Below are 20,220 nucleotides of genomic sequence, written 5' to 3' on the forward strand. Positions count from 1 at the left end.
CTTTTTCAGAATCTGTGCTTTTACTGGCAGGTCTTCTCAACCAGACCAACGGACTATAAATATGACCCCTCTGAATGCCCACATCCTTGCCCCTAAAATAAATCATGTGCCTTTCAGCCGGAGCAGACACACGGCACCTACCAGGACAGTCCTGTCTGTCTACTCAAGCTGCAGTGTGTACGCAAGACACGCAGAGTTCCCAGATCAGTCCACCATCACGCACACACTTAGGGACACCCACAGACACCAGAGGAGAAGTACCCTGGGAACTAAGCACAGCAGGCTTGCTTTGGGGCTCTGAATAACTGGATGTCAGCTTTGGCCCTGCCTTGCCTTGCCTGTCACTCCTCCTGCTGCTGGCTGGCCCTGTGCACTCTAAGAGAGAATAGGAGCCAGTGTGGGGACCAGGGGGACTGGAGCTCATCAGAGGGGTTGACTCAGTCCTGCCTACTCCCTCAACGCTGTGGGTCTGGCACTCTGCACAGGTGGAAAACGGAAGAGGGTGAGTGGGTAATCACGAGGGTGTTGGCTCCGTTCTGCCCACACAAAAAAAAGCACAGCCCACAACTATGGCCCTCTTACCAGCTTGTCATGTGTGGTTTTTTGAGACTGTCATCGCAGAGTTTCAGCAATGAGAAACACAGACGGGGAGGAAGAGGAGAGAGAAATACAAAAAAGTAAAAAAGAAACTGTGCCCACTGAGCACAAGTAAATACTCTCCTCTGAGCTTTGGGCTCAGGCAAAGACCTTCAGGGGCAAGAAGTGTTTTGGTTTGACGATGGAGCTAAACTTATTCTGAGACTACAAAGTAGTGAGCAAATTTAATGTGTCACAGTGGTTAACTAAATATCAACAAATACATCGTACAGTTTGTCTGTTTACTCCTGGTATGTGTACCCAAATGAAGAGAGAGCAAACACCAAAACCAACTAACACACACAATGATTCACTTGGAGCTACCAAAGAAAGAGGCAGACAAATTCATTTTGATGGAAATCGACCTTGACTTTTACTAATCTGTCAAAAGCCTCACCCTTCTCAGGCATTATCCGCGCTGTGATATTCTTTCCTTCCGTCTTTAGGGGAACTTTGCTGTTGTGAGTGTCTAAGCTGGAAACAGGCTGCAGTTGTTTTCTTTGCAAAAACACCTGTCTAAACAGCAGCAAAGCCAAGGGCAAGTCTCGCCTGTCAGCGTTGGTGACAGCTCTTGACAAAAATTCAGCAGAGACAGTTTCTAAGACGTTCACTCAAGCGAAACAATGCACGTGTGCTGGAATGACCCCAGCTGGGCTGCCTCACTCGCCATCAAGTCTAAGCGTTGTTTGTAGCAGCTCTGCAACAGACAGACAGGGACTTTGAACAACACCCGGTTAAAGATAAAAATGTAAGATGTTAGTGTAAAGATACAGCCTTGTTTTGTTAGTCTCTGTGGTTTTGAATGCACCTAATCCTTCTAAACACATCGGTGGTTTCAGTGACATTGACTCAGCAAAAAAAAAAAAAAAAGAAAAAAAAAAGGCTAAACCCAAAACCAGAACGCTCTTACAGTTGTGTGACAGCAACAAAAGGCTGGGCTATTTAAGTGATTAATTAATACAGCTTACAACCATTTATAAAGCCGTTTGTATCATCTGTCCAGAGTGGATTTAGGGGCTGTTTCAGTGAAGATTTACTGAACAAAGACCAGGTGGCTCATTAGCTACCAGAGACTTAGGTTAGTCTGTATAGAGGGGGATCTCTGGGGTGGTCAAGTTTCAGTCCTTATGCTTAAATTTCAACACATGGATGCTTAATCTGTAATGCCCTCATCAGCTACAGTCCAGTTCCCATCATCTGCTGCTCATATGAGCTCCTCCAGGGCCTGTTCCTGTTGGTTTACGTTATCATCATGAGGTGAAAAATTGCAATGACACCAAGGCCCAAATGTGGTAACAAGCTAACAAAGGCTGAGTAATGAGAAACTCTGCACACATTCATTGAGCTCGTATTTTGGTAAAACTATACTACTCACACTAACTTCATTTGCCAATTCAGGATATCCGCAAGGCTCGCCAAATTAAATTTTAAAACCACATCAAAAGACATTACAATTTCCTACAGGCCAAGGTGACATCTTCATTTGTTTGGACCAACAGTCCAAAGTTTGCTAGCGTGTGACAAAGAAGTTAAAGTTAAATTTTAAATTCTTTAATATCTTCTAAGGCCTTTTAAAGAGTTTTCTACATCTGCTGATATAGAGAGCAATTACTCCACAAACAATATCACAAACACAGTATGTATTCACAGATGTACTGCACAAATCTTTACTTGTTTTCATGTACTATTTTTATTTAGAAACAAAAAACTGTGTTGCTGTATAATGTCAACTAAACGTTCACTTTAAACTGTACATTCATAATTTTTTTAAAGCGTACATTATGCTTACATGATCAGAATTTACAGGATGCGTTGTTGTGATTCCTAATCAGTGAAAGAAGCTTTTGGTGGTTGCTTATTGTGCAAACACATATTTTACACATATGGCAGAAAATCAGTTGGTGGACACCACATTGAATCCCATCATGCCAACATATACTATCTATCGTGGAAACTTTTTTGACAAAACTGGTTACACAAACAATATTTCAGTCATCTCTAACAACACACAAACTGAAAAACGAGCTAACAAAATGTGGTCAAAATGAAGATCCTATGAAACATTTGATGCGTCATAGCCATTCTTCAATGCAAACCTCTGTTCTATAACGGACAGTTGAATAAGGCTATGTAGAGACCTAGTAAAATGTTGTACATTTCAGCTCAGCTCATGCTCAGCTTGACACTCAGGTACCTCCTGAGTAATATTCATCCAGCTTTATCAACACAGCATCTGAACTGTCCTCTATGAGGACGAACCCGGCAATGTCGCGTGGTGTGAAAATGTGACGTTAAATTATCAAAATGCAATGTAAATAGATTAGATTAGATTAGATTCAACTAATCTAATTCAACTAATAAATTCTACCAGATACATCAACAGAACGGAAATACTCTTTGAGGAGAGCAAAGGATTTGGATTTAATCTGAAGAATAAAGAATATAAAACATAAATATTGATTTAAGTTTGTAAAACTGAAATATTTCTATGTAAAATAACAGTCCACAGGTCACGTCACAGCACTACTAGTGCAAGCCTCTAATTGGCAAAATGAAAATACAAATTCATTTCATTCCACTACAGCATTTTAACATATATTTCCCCTTCTGTTCAACTGAGGACCACAGACATAAAAGAATTTGTCAGAAATTCATGAGAGAGACTTTGGTCTCACCTCCCTTTCTGTGTCCCATTAATTCTTACCATAAATTCACTTTGCAGTCGTAGGGACAGAGACCAATTCAATCGGTGCTGATGGTGTTATCTTTAGAAATATACTGCAGGGTGACTGATCATTGAAACAAATGTCCCTAATAGCAATGGCAGAGGATGATATACATATAAAAATATTTTCAATTACCAGAGTGACGGATTATAGTAGCTGTCTTCCTCCTTTAAGCAATCAGCTTCATACTAACACATAAATCAAGTAAATATGATTAAAGAGTCTATTTTTATATATATATTAAAAATGAATCATAGAAATAAAATGATAGCTGCGTGTAAACTTGAAAAAACTGAGGTCCTGTTTCCTTTTTGGTGAACCACCCTAGAAATCATTCCTGCTAAATATCAGAACAACAGGCCAAGGCCTCGAAACCACAGTCTGTTCTTCATCTCACCCGTACAACTGGCACACAGGAATACAGAGAACACATTCTGAACACATCTCATCCAGTCAGCCCTAAACCCAGAAATAAGAAATACTGACTGAAGACAATTTTACATCTTTAAGTATGATGTGTGTGGATGTGTGTGTGCGTGTATATATATGTGTGTGTGTGTGTGTGTGTGTGTGTGTGTGTTGGAGGGGGTCACTGCACCACACACATGGAGCTGCGAGGGGGGTTGACTGTCCTGGCCACGGTGTCCTGACTGTAGTTCACAATGTCTGCCTTCACCACACGCTGAAAAGATGCAAACACACAGAATTAAAATATGGACTAAGAGTCAAAATCATCAGAGTTAAATGCATAAGAGCTTAAAGGAGGTTCTAGTAACCTCCACCCAGGCTACAGCTAAAACTGAGTCCACCACATTTTACAGTTTTACTTAGGGATGCACCTATCCACATTTTTTCACTTCCGATCCGATCCCGATACCTGAATTTGGATATCTGCCGATACTATTCCGATACCACAGCTATGTTTGCTTTAATATTATTTTTATTATTATCATTATTATTGATTTTATCTGATGATGTAATAAATCTTCTCTACAGGCAAGTATGATGTGTACGAATATATGCATGTATGTCTCGAAAGGCAACTTGAGGTAAGTATAAGGTCAGAAAAGAAAGTCAGAAAAACAGGAAATCCTGTCAATATTTATTAAATTCAAGAGCTACCCATAAAGGGTAACCTTCTTTTAGACTACCCCTATCCAAATAAAATAGAAATAAAAAGGGCTGCTTGATCTGATCAGCACAAATTAAGTATACTGGCTCTTGTAGCGGAAGCAAATAAAGGTTTTTCAAATCTCAAATATCCAGAGGGGCGGAAGCTCACTCACAGTTCATTTTTCTCCAGCTGTACCTTGAAGGGACATAAGTCTGTGAGTAATATATTGTTGGTGTGTGAATTACCTGTATGACTTACCTGTTATGGTGTCCCGCTTTGGTTTATCGTTTGAGTGTAAAAGTTAATAGCGCGACCGATGCTAATGCGCTAGCCCGTCAATGGGATTCTCCATATTATGTTTGCATCGAGCTAATCGGTACTTATTACCACTTGTAGGTCGCGACGGAGCTTCCGCCCCTCGGTACAACGGCTTTGCAAACGTTGCACGTTGCTGTCTTGCTTTGGGGTGTTTCTAGTCTGCAAAATATTTCCACACAGCAGACGTGCTGAAAAGTTGGTTAGCCATGCTCGCCTGCTAGCTGGCTGCAAACTGTGGAATGAACTTTCTGAACAGCGGCGTGTGTCATTACTCCGTGTCTCATTGAGACACGCCTCTGTTCGGGAAATCCATTCCACATTTTGCAGCCAGTTATCAGAGCAGCCGGCAGGGAATCACTTGTGGAGTAATTTCAGCAGACAACATTAATGCACAGACATGGTCCATGGATCGGAAATTTCTGATCCGTGAAATATGTTGATATCGGAATCCGATACCGATACTGGATCAGATCGGCTCCATCCCTCGTTTTACTAAGATCTGATCCAGTATCCGTTGCGACCTAAAGTGGTAATAAGTACCGATTAGCTCGATGCAAACATAATATGGAGAATCCCATTGACGGGCTAGCGCATTAGCATCAGTCCCACTGTTAACTTTTACACTCAAACATAAACCAAAGCGGGACACCATACATGTAATTCACACACCAACAATATATTACTCAAAGACTTATGTCCCTTCTAGGCGCAGCCTTCCGCCCCGGGATATTTGAGATTTGAAAAACCTTATTTATTTCTGCCACAAGAGCCAGTATACTTAATTTGTGCTGATCAGATCAAGCAGCCCCTTTTATTTCTATTTTATTTGGATAGGGGTAGTCTAAAAGAAGGTTACCCTTTATGGGTATCTCTTGAATTTAATAAATACTGACTGTTAACAGGATTTCCTGTTTTTCTGACTTTCTTTTCTGACCTTATACTTACCTCAAGTTGCCTTTTTGGACATACATGCATATATTCGTACACATTATATTTCCCTGTAGAGACGATTTATTACAGCATCAGATAAAATCAACAATAATTATAATAATATTATTAAAGCAAACATAGCTCTGGTATCGGAATAGTATCCGTAAAGACAGATATCCAAATTCAGGTTTTGGGATCAGATCGGAAGTGAAAAAATGTGGATTGGTGCATTTCTAGTTAGTCACACCAAGCCTGTTTACCTTGATGATATGTGCTTGAGGTATACTAGTCACAAACCAAAGAGTATTCAAACACTGGCCAAATAGCAAAGAATATGTCTGTATCTGATGGATTAGACTTGTGTTTAATGAAAAAAGCACCACTAATGAAGTTCAGCTAATTTGATGACAAAAAACAACAAGCATTTTCTATAACTTATTCACAATAAAAGCATCCCACCTGTTTGCTTGTGGAAAGCTTTTAATGTGACAGTTTAGCAAAATACTATAAACTCTATGATAAAAATATATAACAACAGAGGTGGTGTGATTATGTTCTATTAGTCTGATAGGTTTCTCCACTTTTTCTAGAGCTTTAATCTGAACTACAGGTATTAAATATATCCACTACCATGATTCCACTATTTGCTGGGACTACAAAACTACTGTTTCTGCATTCTAACAGATACATGTCAGACTGACTGAAATATATATCTGTAGCTGCGCAGACATACTTCCAGCTATTGAACCGAACATATTTTGCTTTGCTGGTTGTTCTCTTGTCTAATTGGGCCTTCATCCTGTGGGTAGTCCACCAGCTCAGCCTTCACGATCCTCTGAGCAGGTTCAACATGTCAGAGCAGTGGAGTGACGGAGGTAAGCAAAGAGAGAAAAAAAAGAAAAAGGGCCGAGGCATGGGAGAGGAAGATGAGGGTGACAAGAATAAAGATCAAAGCCAGATAGGGTGAGGGCAAGCAACAAGAAAGGATGAGGACAGGGTCATGGAGTGAGAGAAATTAACCAGATATGTAAGAAACAGACAAAAAAGTGGGGAAAAAAAACTATAGCACTGAACTCAAACAGAATTTAAAGATAACACATGGTATCTTTAAATTGATGGTTTTGTCCTACCAGCACTGCAAAATTTTCTAATAATCAGTTTAGTAGGATATGAAACATGACACTTCATCTCTTTTTGTGATCAATATGTGATGTCTACAACTATTTTATGGAAAACTTTATTTTCCATGATAAGTTTCTGTTGGGGCAACTATAAAATATTAGGAATGTTTAATCTTGGACTTAGTGAGAATTCAAGTCCATATTAGTGTACATCTGACTTAATGGTTCAACAGACTGCTGGACCCTTTGCTAAATAACGACAGAGGAGGCGACCACATGGCTGAATACCAGGCCCTGGTTGGCTGTCTGATTAACGAGCTGCCGAAGCCTGGTGTCGGAGTCAGTGAGTGATCCGTGGCCTCTGTATCTGATCTAGCAGACAGAGAACCATGATGGAGAGGGCAGCCAGGCAGATATAATACTGTTAGGGGTTATGACCCTCATGTTCAGCTCTCTAAACCTGACAACCGATAATGAGGTTTCACTGGCCCCACGACTAGACCTAAAGCCATGAAGTGCTCAAAGCCTTATCTTTGTATCAATGACACAAACTCAGTATATCATTGCTTCAGTATTGAACTACTGTATATTGTCTCTGTATGCAGTGTTAGTTTTATTTTTCTATATGGAAACTGACCAAATAAAATACCTTTCTGTAGACCAAACTGGAACTAAAACAATCAGTCAATTAATCTAATCAATAAACAGAATTTTAGTCTGTAATTATAATACCTAATAATCCTGAGTTCCAGGTTCTAAAGGTGAGGATTTTCTGCTTTTGTACCATTTTAAATGGAATATCTTCGGGTTCTGTATTGTTGGTTGGACAAAACAAAACATCTGAAGATGCACCTTGGAATCTTATATTTTAATAGACCAAAACGAGTGATTGATTGACAAAATCATTGTTGGATTAATCAGTAATGGAAATAAGACTTGGTTGGTTACACACACACACTTGATGTCTTATGAATTTTAGTCTATTACACACATTGGCTGTTGCACAAAAGTTATTTTTCCTCCATATTCCACAATGAGTATGGTCACCATAATGAGGTCATTGCCTGTTGCAGTTGTAACTTTTTCCATATATATATATATATCTTAAAAAAACACTTCACACTGTCATGGTTTGTGTGTTTCAGTTCTTTTTCCATGAAGAACGAACTGTATCCAGCCACTTGCCCTGCTTGATTAGCCTGGATTAAAGCACTTTGCTTTATTGACACAGCCATCAAGGATCGCCTCCTTGATGGAAGAAGAGAGTAGATGGACAGCTCCATTAGTCGATGGTCATTTTAAGTTAGCAGCAGTGTTGGTGAGGAGAGAGGGGCTTGAGAATTGGGCCAGCCCTTCCCCTACAGGCTCTCCCTTCCATAGAGGTCCTGACCTCTCTGTAGCCCCCAGGCTCATCAACCACTAGCCAGCCAGAGTGGCTCCAACTGGTCATATCACACACAGGATTAATGCTTCTGGGGGAGGTGACCTTGTAAATTCTACAGCTGCCACCATTGGGCACCTTGGTCTGACTGGCAAGCTGAGACCCTGTTTTGGCCCCAAAACGGTGGGAGATAAACCAAATAAATCAGACAGCCAATTCTAACCTCCTCACCCCTATGACTGTCTACCTTTAACCTCTGACTTCACGCGTTAATGTGGTCAATGTGGGTGTATTTACAGATGGGCAGCGTCAGTGGCAGGTAGACCATCACAGGAGGCAGACGTAACAAACTCATGTTTACACAACAAGAGGTCCTTTACAGTGTGTGGTGACCTCCATTGACCTAACACACTCCCTGTGACCTCCCCTAAGTTCAGGCATAACATTACACATAATACCAGGATAGATGAACCCAAAAAACATCACCAGCTACTTTAACTCTTTTACCAATAGATTATACATTTAAAAACAGTGCCTGGATAAGTGCAGAGCAGAGCAAAACCCTAGTTAGGAGCAAATGAGTAATTCAAAATGTAGCTTAAAAGGCAGCTGCAGAAAAATTTTGGTGGAATTTAAGAGGAAGACCTTGACACCATTATGGCTCACCTGGGACTGCTCTATTTCTGCTTTGTTTAGCTTTACACCAAGAATTTCAGCAGCTACCCTCTGGAAACAAAGGTATACCTGGAGAAAGAGATAACAAGAAAAAACAAGGTAAGCATTATGAAAGTCAGGCTCTAGTGCACATTTTTATCAACTTATCAATCAGCTGACTTAGAATCAGCTAGTACTGACCGAGTCCCCTGTCTTGGCTGATACAAACTGGCTGATGAGGCTGTTCTCTTGGCAGAAGCGCTGGTGCTTGTCAGCCTTCACTGTCCTCATGTGCTCCAGGTCGACTGTAGATGAAACACAGTGTGACATGTCAGAAAACGTAAAAAAGATAGATTTATACGGTGGTTATACAGCACTCTTGCAGGGTTAACTGTCACATATCAGAACATAAACAAAAAAGATAACTGTTTACACTTGAGTTAAGATGGAGGGGGTCTGCCTAGTGTAAAGGGATGGTTCACATAAAGACGTGAAAACAAAGCATAATTCAGTTGTTATGTTGCTTTCAAACCCAGCTGCAGAGTCCACTGATTGTATGGTCTAATTTATGAGGGAGTTACTTTGGGGGTCTGAGAGTGGAAATGATCAATTCAGTAGCCCCAAGCTTCCCTTCCCAGCTGGTATTAAAGTTTGATGTGACACATTCCTCAGTGTAAGCCTGGTACAGTTGCACCCCGAAGCCATGAACCTCTCTTTGACCTGAAACAGACAAACCAGCCCAGCTGCGGAGAAATACTTAAGAAACAATACGTGAATGACCGGAGTCTTCAGGCTACACTCACAGTGAGAGTGTAGATGGAGAAAACAGTTTGACTTATGAGTGCGCCGGCCTTTAAGGTGGGCGCACTGGCCCAAGAACTGGGACTGTCACCTTCACGCTGATTTACTGTGAGCACACAATGACAGCGCCTTCCTTTTTACCTATTGTGATCGCGTCTCTGTGTATTCGACTCCTGTGCACTGATACCAGGCGCTTTGCTTCTCTCCTTCCTTACTATGGGGTCACGCTGGGGTCGATGAGGAAGGTCACCTGGGGGTCTTGCTGCTGAAAGCAATAGCTTCGTTCTTTATTTCTGGCTTTGTGCAAAAAGGCAACCACACCCGCTATCTGGTGCATACATGACTATGTTAGCTGGAGGAGGTCAGGCTACTGTACGGTGTTGCATTTCTCTCGTCCCCCCGAGTTTTACTCTTTGTGTGAGGTTTCATTGAAGTTGTCAAGGACTTACCCTGTTCTCATGCCCCTTAGTGTGTGTGTGTGTGTGTGTGTGTGTGTGTGTGTGTGTGTGTGTGTGTGTGTGTGTGAGGGAGGGAAGATAAAGCCAGGAGCACAAAAAGAGAGAGACAGATACATAGTGAGGAAGAAATGTAAACACTGCACTAATCCAGTATTATTAATATCTAAGTAAGTCATATGACCCAAAAATGTTAAAGGCCAATCCACAGAGACAGAAATAATACATTTTAAAAGAATCATTTTAGACTAAAAGGAATATTACCATCATCGTAAGTGACATAAACACAAACCTTTCTGGGCAAGGGCAGACTCTTTTACAGCTACTCAATGTCCAGGGCAGACTGTCATGTCTCTGCCTGTACATAAACATAGCTGTCTCATAGGCGTCAGCAGGTTATTAATTCCAGTCATTAACAGCGGAGGTACCCAGCATGCTACTAGAAGTAAACACAACTAATCCTTTGGATCCTGCACACTTGGGAAAGGTTATCAATCATGTGTCACAGTCAGATTAGCCAACATTAACATAGTGGCTTGGGAAGGCACGTTACAGTAAGTATAAAAGGTGTTCTGCATGTGGGTACAGAATGAACCTCAGGCAGAGCAGAAAATCAGAGCTAGGCAGCAGGGAAATTTGAAAAAAACTTAAGTCTGTCAGACCATCACCTTCAAATTCTATGCTACAGAGCAGAAACTTAAATATTCTAATCAGAGCTGAAACAGTCAATGAATCGAACTGTCAATTGCCAAAAAAATTGGCAACTATTTTGATCATCGATTTATCATTTGAGTAAATTTTCAAACAAAAATGCCCAAACATTCACTTGCTTCAGTTTCTTAAATGTGAAGCTATTTTTCTTCTTGTATATATCATTCTAGATTTAATATATTTGGGTTTTCTTTATATTTCATAGGCAAAACAATTACCAATAAATTGAGAAAACAATCAGCAGAATAATTAATAGTAAAAATAATTGTTAGTTGCAGCCCTGTTTCCAAAGTTAAGTTTCAAAGTTTACTGTTGACTTTGTAAAAAGCAATTTGCAATATATTCTCAAGAAAAGATCCATTTAGTAGTTATTGTGGAGCTTTTCTTGATCTGCTGACCATGTGGTATAACTGGGAGCAAACTGAAAAGCTACTATCCTTGACCTTGTGGTCGCAGTATTTTGTTGATATGTATTCTGATGGAAAATGCATCTCTATACACGACCTTGATTTTGTGCATGTTCTTGTTACGGTTCATGGTTTGTGAATAAGTACGCAGCCCCTTTTAGTCACAAAGCAATACTGTAGTTGGACCCACATTCTCACAAAAGAATTTAGCAGCATGTGGCATCTGTCTGTGTAAACTGAATACAAGACTAATCCCACAGTTTCAGTGTTTTGCTCCATTTTTCTCCCTAATGTACCCATTTCTACTTATCAGGTCAAAACAATCTTCCTCCGATGATCTGGTTTCCCTCCGTTTCTGTCAAACTGTACATCAGCTTAACAACCCCTAGGAAGTGACTGCAAACACGAAATAAACTGTTTAGGCCTCCGAGTGCATAGAGATAGTGGAGGGGATCATCACTCGTCAAGAGCGATGGCTTGCCCTCGTTCTGGTCACCATCAGTGTTTATTTAAAAGGTCTGCCTGTCATTGCAGTGATTTGCAAGACAACAGTTAGAGATTAATATCTGGCGAATAAATTAGGCTTTTACCGTAAATAACCCGTTTGTTATTGTGGCGGCCTATTACATAAGTGGGAACGCAATCAAATGAGAAGAAAATATGGATGTTCCTCTCCACAAGTTTGTGTCTGTGGGGAAGTCAGCTTAGATCCTTCATGGAAAGAATCCTCTCACTGGCAGACCTGATTATCCTGAAACCAGACAGACTTGGAGAGGTTTTTATGTCACTAAAAAAACTTGAAATTAGTAAGGAGGTTGGATTTTGGTAGGACTGATCTGCCTAGTGCATGCTTTTAAACCAAAACCCTTGCTATTTCATCTTTTGATAATGCACCAACTGCCAGTGACTGAAATTAAATAACTGAAAAACCATTAACAATAAATGAACATTATCATTATTAGGCATACTTGTACCTTTGACTTTTCATCAAAGAACCAAATATTCTTGTAATGCAGTTGTTAGCCATTTGGACTGATGATTGAATCAGGAGAGTTTTGTGCCAATTCAAGCCATAGAAATGCTCCAACTGTGAGTCTAGCTTTGAGTTTTTTTTAAACAAGTTACACATACGCTGTTTGATTTAATTGGACAAATGTTGACAATGTGCAAATTCAAGGATGTATTTTTCCTTTAGACTTCACCCACACATGTTGCCAAGGCAAAACAATAAGCTAATAGCTCTACATTGGCTAAGCAGCCTGAAATCCTACACTGTACTGTGTGATCCTCAGTGGGCTTTTTAAAACCATGCTGTGATAACAGAGACACCTACTAACTGTTCTACCGAGTCGGCTGCTGGGGACCAATTGGAACAGTTTACCCAGCGAGTTACAGCCAAAGAATAAGCTTGACATAACACAGTTAATTGCCGGCAGCCTCACTTTAAACTAAACAGCAGTTGGTGCAGTGGGGAGTTTGAGGGCTGAGGGAGGAATGTGTGAACTGTGTGTGTGAGACTATGTGTCCGTGTGTGGTAGTAATGGTCGGGCGTGTGTGTGTTGTCAGAGACTTGGGGCTCTGAGGGGTCATATCCCATTAAGAGAAAGTTACAGGGTTGAGCCTAATCAACCCCAAGGGAGAACCTATCACTTCCAACATTACCTCACACTATGCCTTTAAGACCCTGTTAAGAGGGTTTGCCTTAGTTTCCCCTTGATGACGACCATGAGCCAATTCAGACTGTATAGTGAAGGCAAGAATTATCAAACCAAGTCCAAGTCCTAATGAAATGACTTACAACTGCCTGAGAAAATTGTTCACTATGCACCACAGTTTAAAAACATCCCAGAACTATTCTGCAGCTCTGACATTCAATAGGGCTTTGTGAGTCTCTGCTGCTACACTCTGCTTTAACATTCAAGTAACACAAGAACAGTGTCACCAGTTCTGAAGCAGAAAACATTCTCATGTGTCTTGACGGATCCTGGTTACTCACAGCAACCTTTCACATGAAAGCATCAATAGAGTGTCCTCATCAAGCTGGACTCATCATGCATTGGGGTGTGTTACCAAATTAAACTCATTCTGGGAAAATGTCTGCCACACTCATTTCAAAGTTCATCTTGCAATTATTATCACATGTCACAAGACATAGTGTATATCTGCTCTCAATCCCTATTGTACAGAGAGGAAAGAAGGCCTTGGTGTTCTCAACCCCAGCCATTTTGGAATCAACTGCAAAAGGAATTTAAATTGAGGATCTGACCAAAATCAAGACTGTTATACAATGTTAACACAAATGGTTTTGTTTGCATTCAGTTTGGTTTAGCCAGTGCTGTTTGCCATTGAATGTGTCAAAAAGAGTTTGTATATTTTTCTCCAAAGACGACGACACAGATGTAGAGCAAGACATTCTAATTTCAGCAGAGAGACTGCAAGTTGTGTCAGAATACAAATGTTTAGGAATACATTTAGATTCAAAGTTTGGTTTCAAAAGAGCAGTTTTTAACTACTGTACATATTGTATTATTCTTATTTTTTTTGGATGGCGAACAACATAAGGCAAACTGCTAAGGAAAGGCAAACTGCTAAGGAAAACTAGCCTTTTGTCCAACTTGTACATTTGGATTTATTTGAATGCTGAATTGTATACACATTCCCTTGACATTAGTTTCAGTTATGAAATAACAAAATAAATTATTATATATATATATGTAGAATAATGATTGATCTACTGCCAATGAAGTTGTTTATTTTAGCCAGAGAAAGCAAACGGTCAGTGTTGGCCATAAATGAGAAGCTTGCTAATATTACATTGGTCTTTGTTGGTTACAAAAATAAATAAATAAATAAATAACAGCAAATCGAAGGACACTTAATATTAAGTTAATATTAAACTGCAGGATTCTGGAAAAGCAGCAGAATTATTTCCTCTAAAAGTCTGATAGGGGACAGGTAAGATTAATTGTGAGTGACATTTGATTTACCCTTAAATTTTCTGGTACAAGACATAGGGAAACCTTTACTAGCTTAAAAAGTCAGTAAAACTATAATGAATCATTCTGTGTGATGTCTGATTGAATTAGACATTGATTTAACTTTCACAGCACAAGTGGCTAATAAAACAAAATGACTAGTGGAATTTATGTGAAGCATTTAAATAACTGAGTCCAACTGGTTTACATGACTTGGAGAGAGCTCATAAACACTGAGGGTTTTGAAATATGAAGGGCATGATAAATCTCTACCTGTAGTAAAATATGGACAGCATAATGAAAATCCAAACAATACTTACTTTTCCCCTTCAAAAAAGTACTGGATAGTTCTCGGTTCAGGAATACAGTATCATACAGAAATACCATATAAAAAGTTGTGTTTTCTTTGCTCTTTAGACACTATGCAGTCATTCAGAAGTCAAGTAACTATGCAAACGGTACTCTTGCACATTTCATTAGACCTTAACAGTGTAGATATTGTTTACAGTAGGCAATATTTATTTTCTGAGGACTGTGACATCTATATTTAATGCAAAAGTATGTGAAACTTACAATTATTTTAAAAGCTTTGGCTTTAACAGAACATAATGCCAGCATCAGTCTAGTTGCAAAATACTGAAACAATCTGCAGCCAATTGTATACTGCTATTAATGACTTTGTATAACTTGATCTAAAATTGCTGGAATCATTAGAAAAAATAATCAGGATATTAAAGTTTGAAGTTAAGTTAATAATATTATCATGACTTTTCTGAGTGAGTACAGACAGATGAAGTGCTGTTAGTAGCCGGGTGTTGTCGAGGTGAGCAGGGCCCGTGCAAGAGTCCTCGGGGGAATCCTGACAGAGACAGAGCGTTCTTTGTGCTGGGGCGCCCCTGCCCCGGTGGCCTGAAACAGGCTGGGACCATCAGGGGACTCACTTTCCACTAGGTCAGAAGTGTTCTGTCGACAGCTCATTGATCACAGCTCATCTTGTCATTTGATCGTTCTTCATGAAACGATGTGCAGACACACACTTGTGCAAATACATGCACATGCATTCACACTTTAAAACATAATCAGATACTCCACAGCGGCTAGTAAAACAATGTGGTCTTCCTCCCCGGTCAGGGAATGTAAAACAGACAGTGTCCAGCAGTAGCTCTACAGGCAGAGAGTGAGCTGGAGTGCCGGGCTGTCACTGCTACAGTAAAACATGGGGGCGAGGGCCTTGCAGGTTAGGTTAACGGACTCCCAGGACTCGTGAAAAGTGAACAAAAGACCCAGTTCTGAGCCGACCGCACAAGACGGTGCCCGGGCTTTCACTGGCCATGTCCTCCAACCTCTCCTGTCGCTGTTAAACTAAGTGGACTTTTATGGGCGAGCAGTAATACATGCCTCTGTGAGCCGGCAGCGTAACTATGAGCTATAATAATTATAGGGAGCACAGGGGAGCCTTCGTAATTGTATGCGTCGCATCACTATAAGTCTACTAATAATTATAAAGTCTTCCTATGACCAATGATGCATTGAACTGGCCTACATATTAAACAGCAGCAGTGAACTGTAACATGGAAAGAGTGTTCTGCTCATGACTGCCTGAGCAAACATCGACCAAGTTAAAAACCTGAAATAGGAACAGGGTGCAAAGACAGTGATGTAATATTTCACACCACAAAAAAGTAAAAGGAGGAACTATGTTGATATTTCGCATACATTTATAATATATGCCTGTGGATCCCGATCAATCGGTTATTTACCCAACCCTGTGTCAGCAAGGCACCCTTCCAGGAATTCCTCCATATCAATGTTGTGGAGCAGCAGAGAAATAAAGTACAGCCTGAGCGTGATGAGGGTTCCAGGCTGCATTCAGGTCAGGTGGCTAAGCTGTGCTGTGCAACTCAAATGGCCCATGACTTACCACACAAGAAGGTATTCGAAGACTGATCATCTACTGCATGTGCAACAATATTTGCTTTATGGATGACTAAAATGAATGAGGACTTTCCATGTTTCGACAGGCATGAGAGTCAAGAGAGATGAGTGCAGGGACCAGCGCTGGGTCAAACAGTTGTTACAATTAAATCTTAGCATTTCGTTCATTTAGCAAGGAGCACCAGATTTGAACTTGCTGCATTGCGCTGTGTGGGAAAGACCACCTATCAGCCACCTGAGTAGGCTTAAATAAACCCTTGAAAGTATTTCTTAATCACTGTTGGACACAGGTCTCAACATCTGCAGCTGTGATTTTACATTGACTTATCAGGCACAGTGTAATACAGCTGTAATTCTTCATTCATCCCTACATATCCTTGTTGTAATCTGAATCTCTATTTCCCATCTTTTCCAGACTTACAGAAAGACAGCAGTCACTGTGGTTACTGAGACAATTTGATACACACGTCTAGGCTGACCCTTTACTTTAAAATAAAATGTGAAGAGAAACAGGAAACACTGGATTTGCTGTAAACTGTAAACATTCCACATCTTTACCCAACCATACACCATGCCTTACTAGGTCTATATACTGTATATATAATGTTTTACAGTGTCGAACCTGTGGTCGCGCTACCCACTATGCAACACAGACACTGCTGACGTGTTCATCTCTTCTATCTGGGGAGGGGTGAGGGTGCTGGGGTGAAAGTACTGGGCTTTTGTCCCACCACATGTCTATTGTGGCTAAACCTTTCCCTTGGGGGCAATTAGGACCTTTTAGTTTGTTGTAAGAGGACCTAAGTAGGAGTGGGTTGAGCCAGGAAAAACATTTTTGAGCTAAACCAAAAACAGAAGCACATTGAGCTCCTCTGCGCTCCTGGACTTCTGAGCATCTCTCTATTAAGAAATGTGCAGGCCTACACTGAACAGACAGGAACTGTGGCAGCTTTACAGGGGCAGGGAGGTGACGGGGGTGAGAGAGCTGAGGAGGGGGGAAGGCTTCAACTCCACCCGAGGCCTTGCCAAGAGGGCAAACAACTCAAGACCAACAATGTTGGTGGTAAAGACATGCTTCACGAGAATCAAAAGTTAGGGGAGATCCATGTTTCGCTTTAGCTTTCACATGGATGGATGGAAAACTGGGGAGAGAGAAGTGCGACGGGTAACGGTATGCGGTGAGATCTGCTGTAGCGTGCAGAAAGCAAACACACGCATGTTGTTTAACACAACAGGGACACTGAGCCAATGAAAAGACATTACTGTAAGTAAAGGCAGCTACAGCAGAAGTGTTAGTCTACACATGTGAGAGATAAGAGTTAAGAGTCGGTCTAAGTGTGTGATTGAAAGAGTCAGTGTTTGCACAGGGATGAAAATAAATGTGCAAGTATGTTTGAGAGATGGTGCAAGATAGGGACTTGGAGAAGAAAGAAAGGGGGGAAAAGAAACTCAACAGGAGAATAAGGCAGGTAATACACAACTGAGTGTACAAATTGTCTTGATGCGGGGACCTTATCTCCCTGCAGGAGGAACCGTTTCCCATGGCAGGCCTGAGTGGATCGGCAGTGAACGGTGTTAGAACCTCTGAGTAAAAAGCCATGAGTGATGAGGAGGGGTTAAGAGAACTGAACCCATTTAAGTCACCCAAATAAGGGCTGTACAAGCCTATGATGGATGCTCTGGAGTTCCTGAGGGAGAGAGCGCTAGAAATGGGAATGGTGATGGGTGGGGAGCGAGCAGGGGTCCTGCGATCCCCACTTAATAAAAACAAATTGGTTTGATAAACGACACAGGCTTAATGTCTACAAAGAAATATGTGCACTAATTTCGTACAGAAAAGCAAGTCATTTTTAAATGGTCACGGTCCCATTCTGTGATAATATGAGTATGTTACGACACACGAAAAGACTGCTAACAGTTTGCCAAATTTTGTACATCAGTATCTTAAGACCATCTTGGATCTTCAAGGCAAACAGTCACTAACAGGCCACATGCAGCTGCTGTTAATCAAAGATCAACAGAATTTATCGTTTGGATGCCTTTCAAAACACACAGAACTTATTAGTCTACTAATAATGAAGCACACGAGTGGTGGAGGAGATGACTGTGCAGCAATCCAACATCTCTCTTGAGAGGTTCCTGTGTACCGTACGGTGTTACACTGGGCTGCACTATAATAAACAGTTATAGTATGTTTAAACAGACCAAGAGCTTAGCATTCTTCCATTACCCTTGTGTTCCCAGAAACTCCACAAGTGTGTCACTTTACCTAAGTGCATGTGTCTGTGCACAGCTGCTAGTGTCTGTGCGTGCGTGTCCATGCCGTTGCATAAATAATTGTGTGCACATATGTGTGCCCTCAATAAAACATTTCATTGGCTTCCTCTCTGAATTGTTACAAGTGGTGCCATTATTTAAAACAAGGCTCTGGGCAGCATGTAGAGGGCATGGGGGTGCGGCACACTGGTGCTTAACAAGCACACTTAACCCCAGCCGGCCATGCTAAGCCAAAGAAAGGAAAGGTTGTTCCCCAGCAGTGACATGGCACAGGAGGGCAGTCAGGGCAGGGTAAGGAAAGGAGGGGACAGCATCATTAATGAACCAGTCTGGTCCATAGGCTCAATTACAAGTTCACAGTGTAAAGAAGACAGTGTTCAAATTAAACTGGAAGGCAAGCACAGGGCAATTCAGGAAATTAAAGCTCAATGCATACGACAGCACATGCACCGTTAATAAGAAAAACGCATTTGATTATAGCCTACATGTTGATTCTACATTTTTAAAGTGCCACATCAGGTCTTTTGATAAGTGGGAAAAACTTTTCAGCTGTATATGTACAACACTGTCTGTTCTAACCAGCAGCTAAATGCACTTGGCGTGTATAGCCATTGTTCACCTTAAGCTTATCTAAGTGGAAACACTAAAAATTCAGAGTTGTGAAACACCACAATCTCCCCAAGACAAGCCCTCACAGAGACATAAATCTGTTGTGTTTTTATAAGCTCCTTGTTATGTCTGTACTTCTATTTCGGTTGTCACAAACATGTTGCCTCACTCAGTCCACCATCATGGGAACCATTTAAAAGAAATCAAAACTCTGCCCACAAAAGAATGTTGTGTATTCATATGTTGAGCTTATTGTTAATGCGTGCCAAGTATTTAAGTTAGAAAAAAAGAAAAAAGCTATGATATTTAAAAAGGTTAGAAGCGCTTGAGCAAAAAAGAAAATTCAGATAGTGTGTGGAAACGAAAAAGTAAAACAAATATGTAGGTGTGGGCATTTCTAACTAGATAGCTAGACTAACTTTCTTCAAGCCTTTTTAGAAAGAAAAAAAAAGGAGTCAATGGGAGGGCCCTGGGATTCATAAAGTCTCACGAGGTAATTGATTGCTCCTAGCGGGGCAATCTGTGTGGGATTTTGTTTTTCTTTTTTTTCAGCCTATAAGAACAGAAAAAACACACATGGGTCTTTCTCAGCAATAGAGCCATTAGGGGGAGAGTGACTGTGCGAGTATGCGAGTGAGGAACCTGACAGCGGGATGTACACTACTTAAATATTACAGTACACACACTCACCCACACACCCAAAACCTAGCCTAAATACAGAGGCGCCCACCGTTAAAGCCGGGGCATTAGGAGATGCAACGGATGCGAAGACAAGAGAATCTGCTCTAGACAGGCGAATTAAACCGTGACCTATGGTCCCCGTTGAGTAACATTAGCGAGAGCTTCCTGTGTGCAGGCACCACTCTGTTGACCGTTCATCATCGCCCAGGAAGGTGGACAGTCACCATTACACACACACACACTCTTATGCCTCACTTTACAATAACACGGCGGCAGCCATGACTCCACATCTGTCAAGGGGATGTTTAAAAAGAGTCATCATTATTACTCTTTATTTTGGAGATGGGTGGATGGGTGCAGGCTGATAGGAGGAGAGCCGTCTGGTTAACGTCGAGTTCCTCTCCTTAACCAACGACTCTGCACAGGAACGCAGGCTCTTACTGGGGGGGGCCAGACGGGTACTGACTGGGAGGAAGGGGGGGGGCACAG

At 41.1% G+C, this 20,220-nt stretch overlaps 1 protein-coding gene across 2 annotated transcripts in view; it reads right to left on the reverse strand.

The window, feature by feature from the left end:
• Nucleotides 1-2,307: 2,307 nt before the first annotated feature.
• Nucleotides 2,308-20,220, reverse strand: part of rab28 (RAB28, member RAS oncogene family) — a 29,410-nt gene continuing 11,497 nt past the window's right edge. Inside the window, exons 5-7 of one of the 2 annotated variants that reach the window (XM_041048923.1) lie at nucleotides 9,082-9,185; nucleotides 8,893-8,970; nucleotides 2,308-4,044 (exon numbers count right to left, since the gene is read on the reverse strand). In XM_041048923.1, coding sequence (XP_040904857.1) covers nucleotides 3,952-4,044; nucleotides 8,893-8,970; nucleotides 9,082-9,185 — 275 coding nt within the window. In that variant the 3' untranslated portion in view covers nucleotides 2,308-3,951. Of the gene's footprint in view, nucleotides 4,045-6,007; nucleotides 6,560-8,892; nucleotides 8,971-9,081; nucleotides 9,186-20,220 lie in introns of those variants that run through there. The other variant, XM_041048924.1, reaches the window with a different exon arrangement.

The sequence above is a fragment of the Toxotes jaculatrix genome, chromosome 10 (assembly GCF_017976425.1).
Source record: "Toxotes jaculatrix isolate fToxJac2 chromosome 10, fToxJac2.pri, whole genome shotgun sequence".
NCBI lineage: Eukaryota > Metazoa > Chordata > Actinopteri > Toxotidae > Toxotes > Toxotes jaculatrix.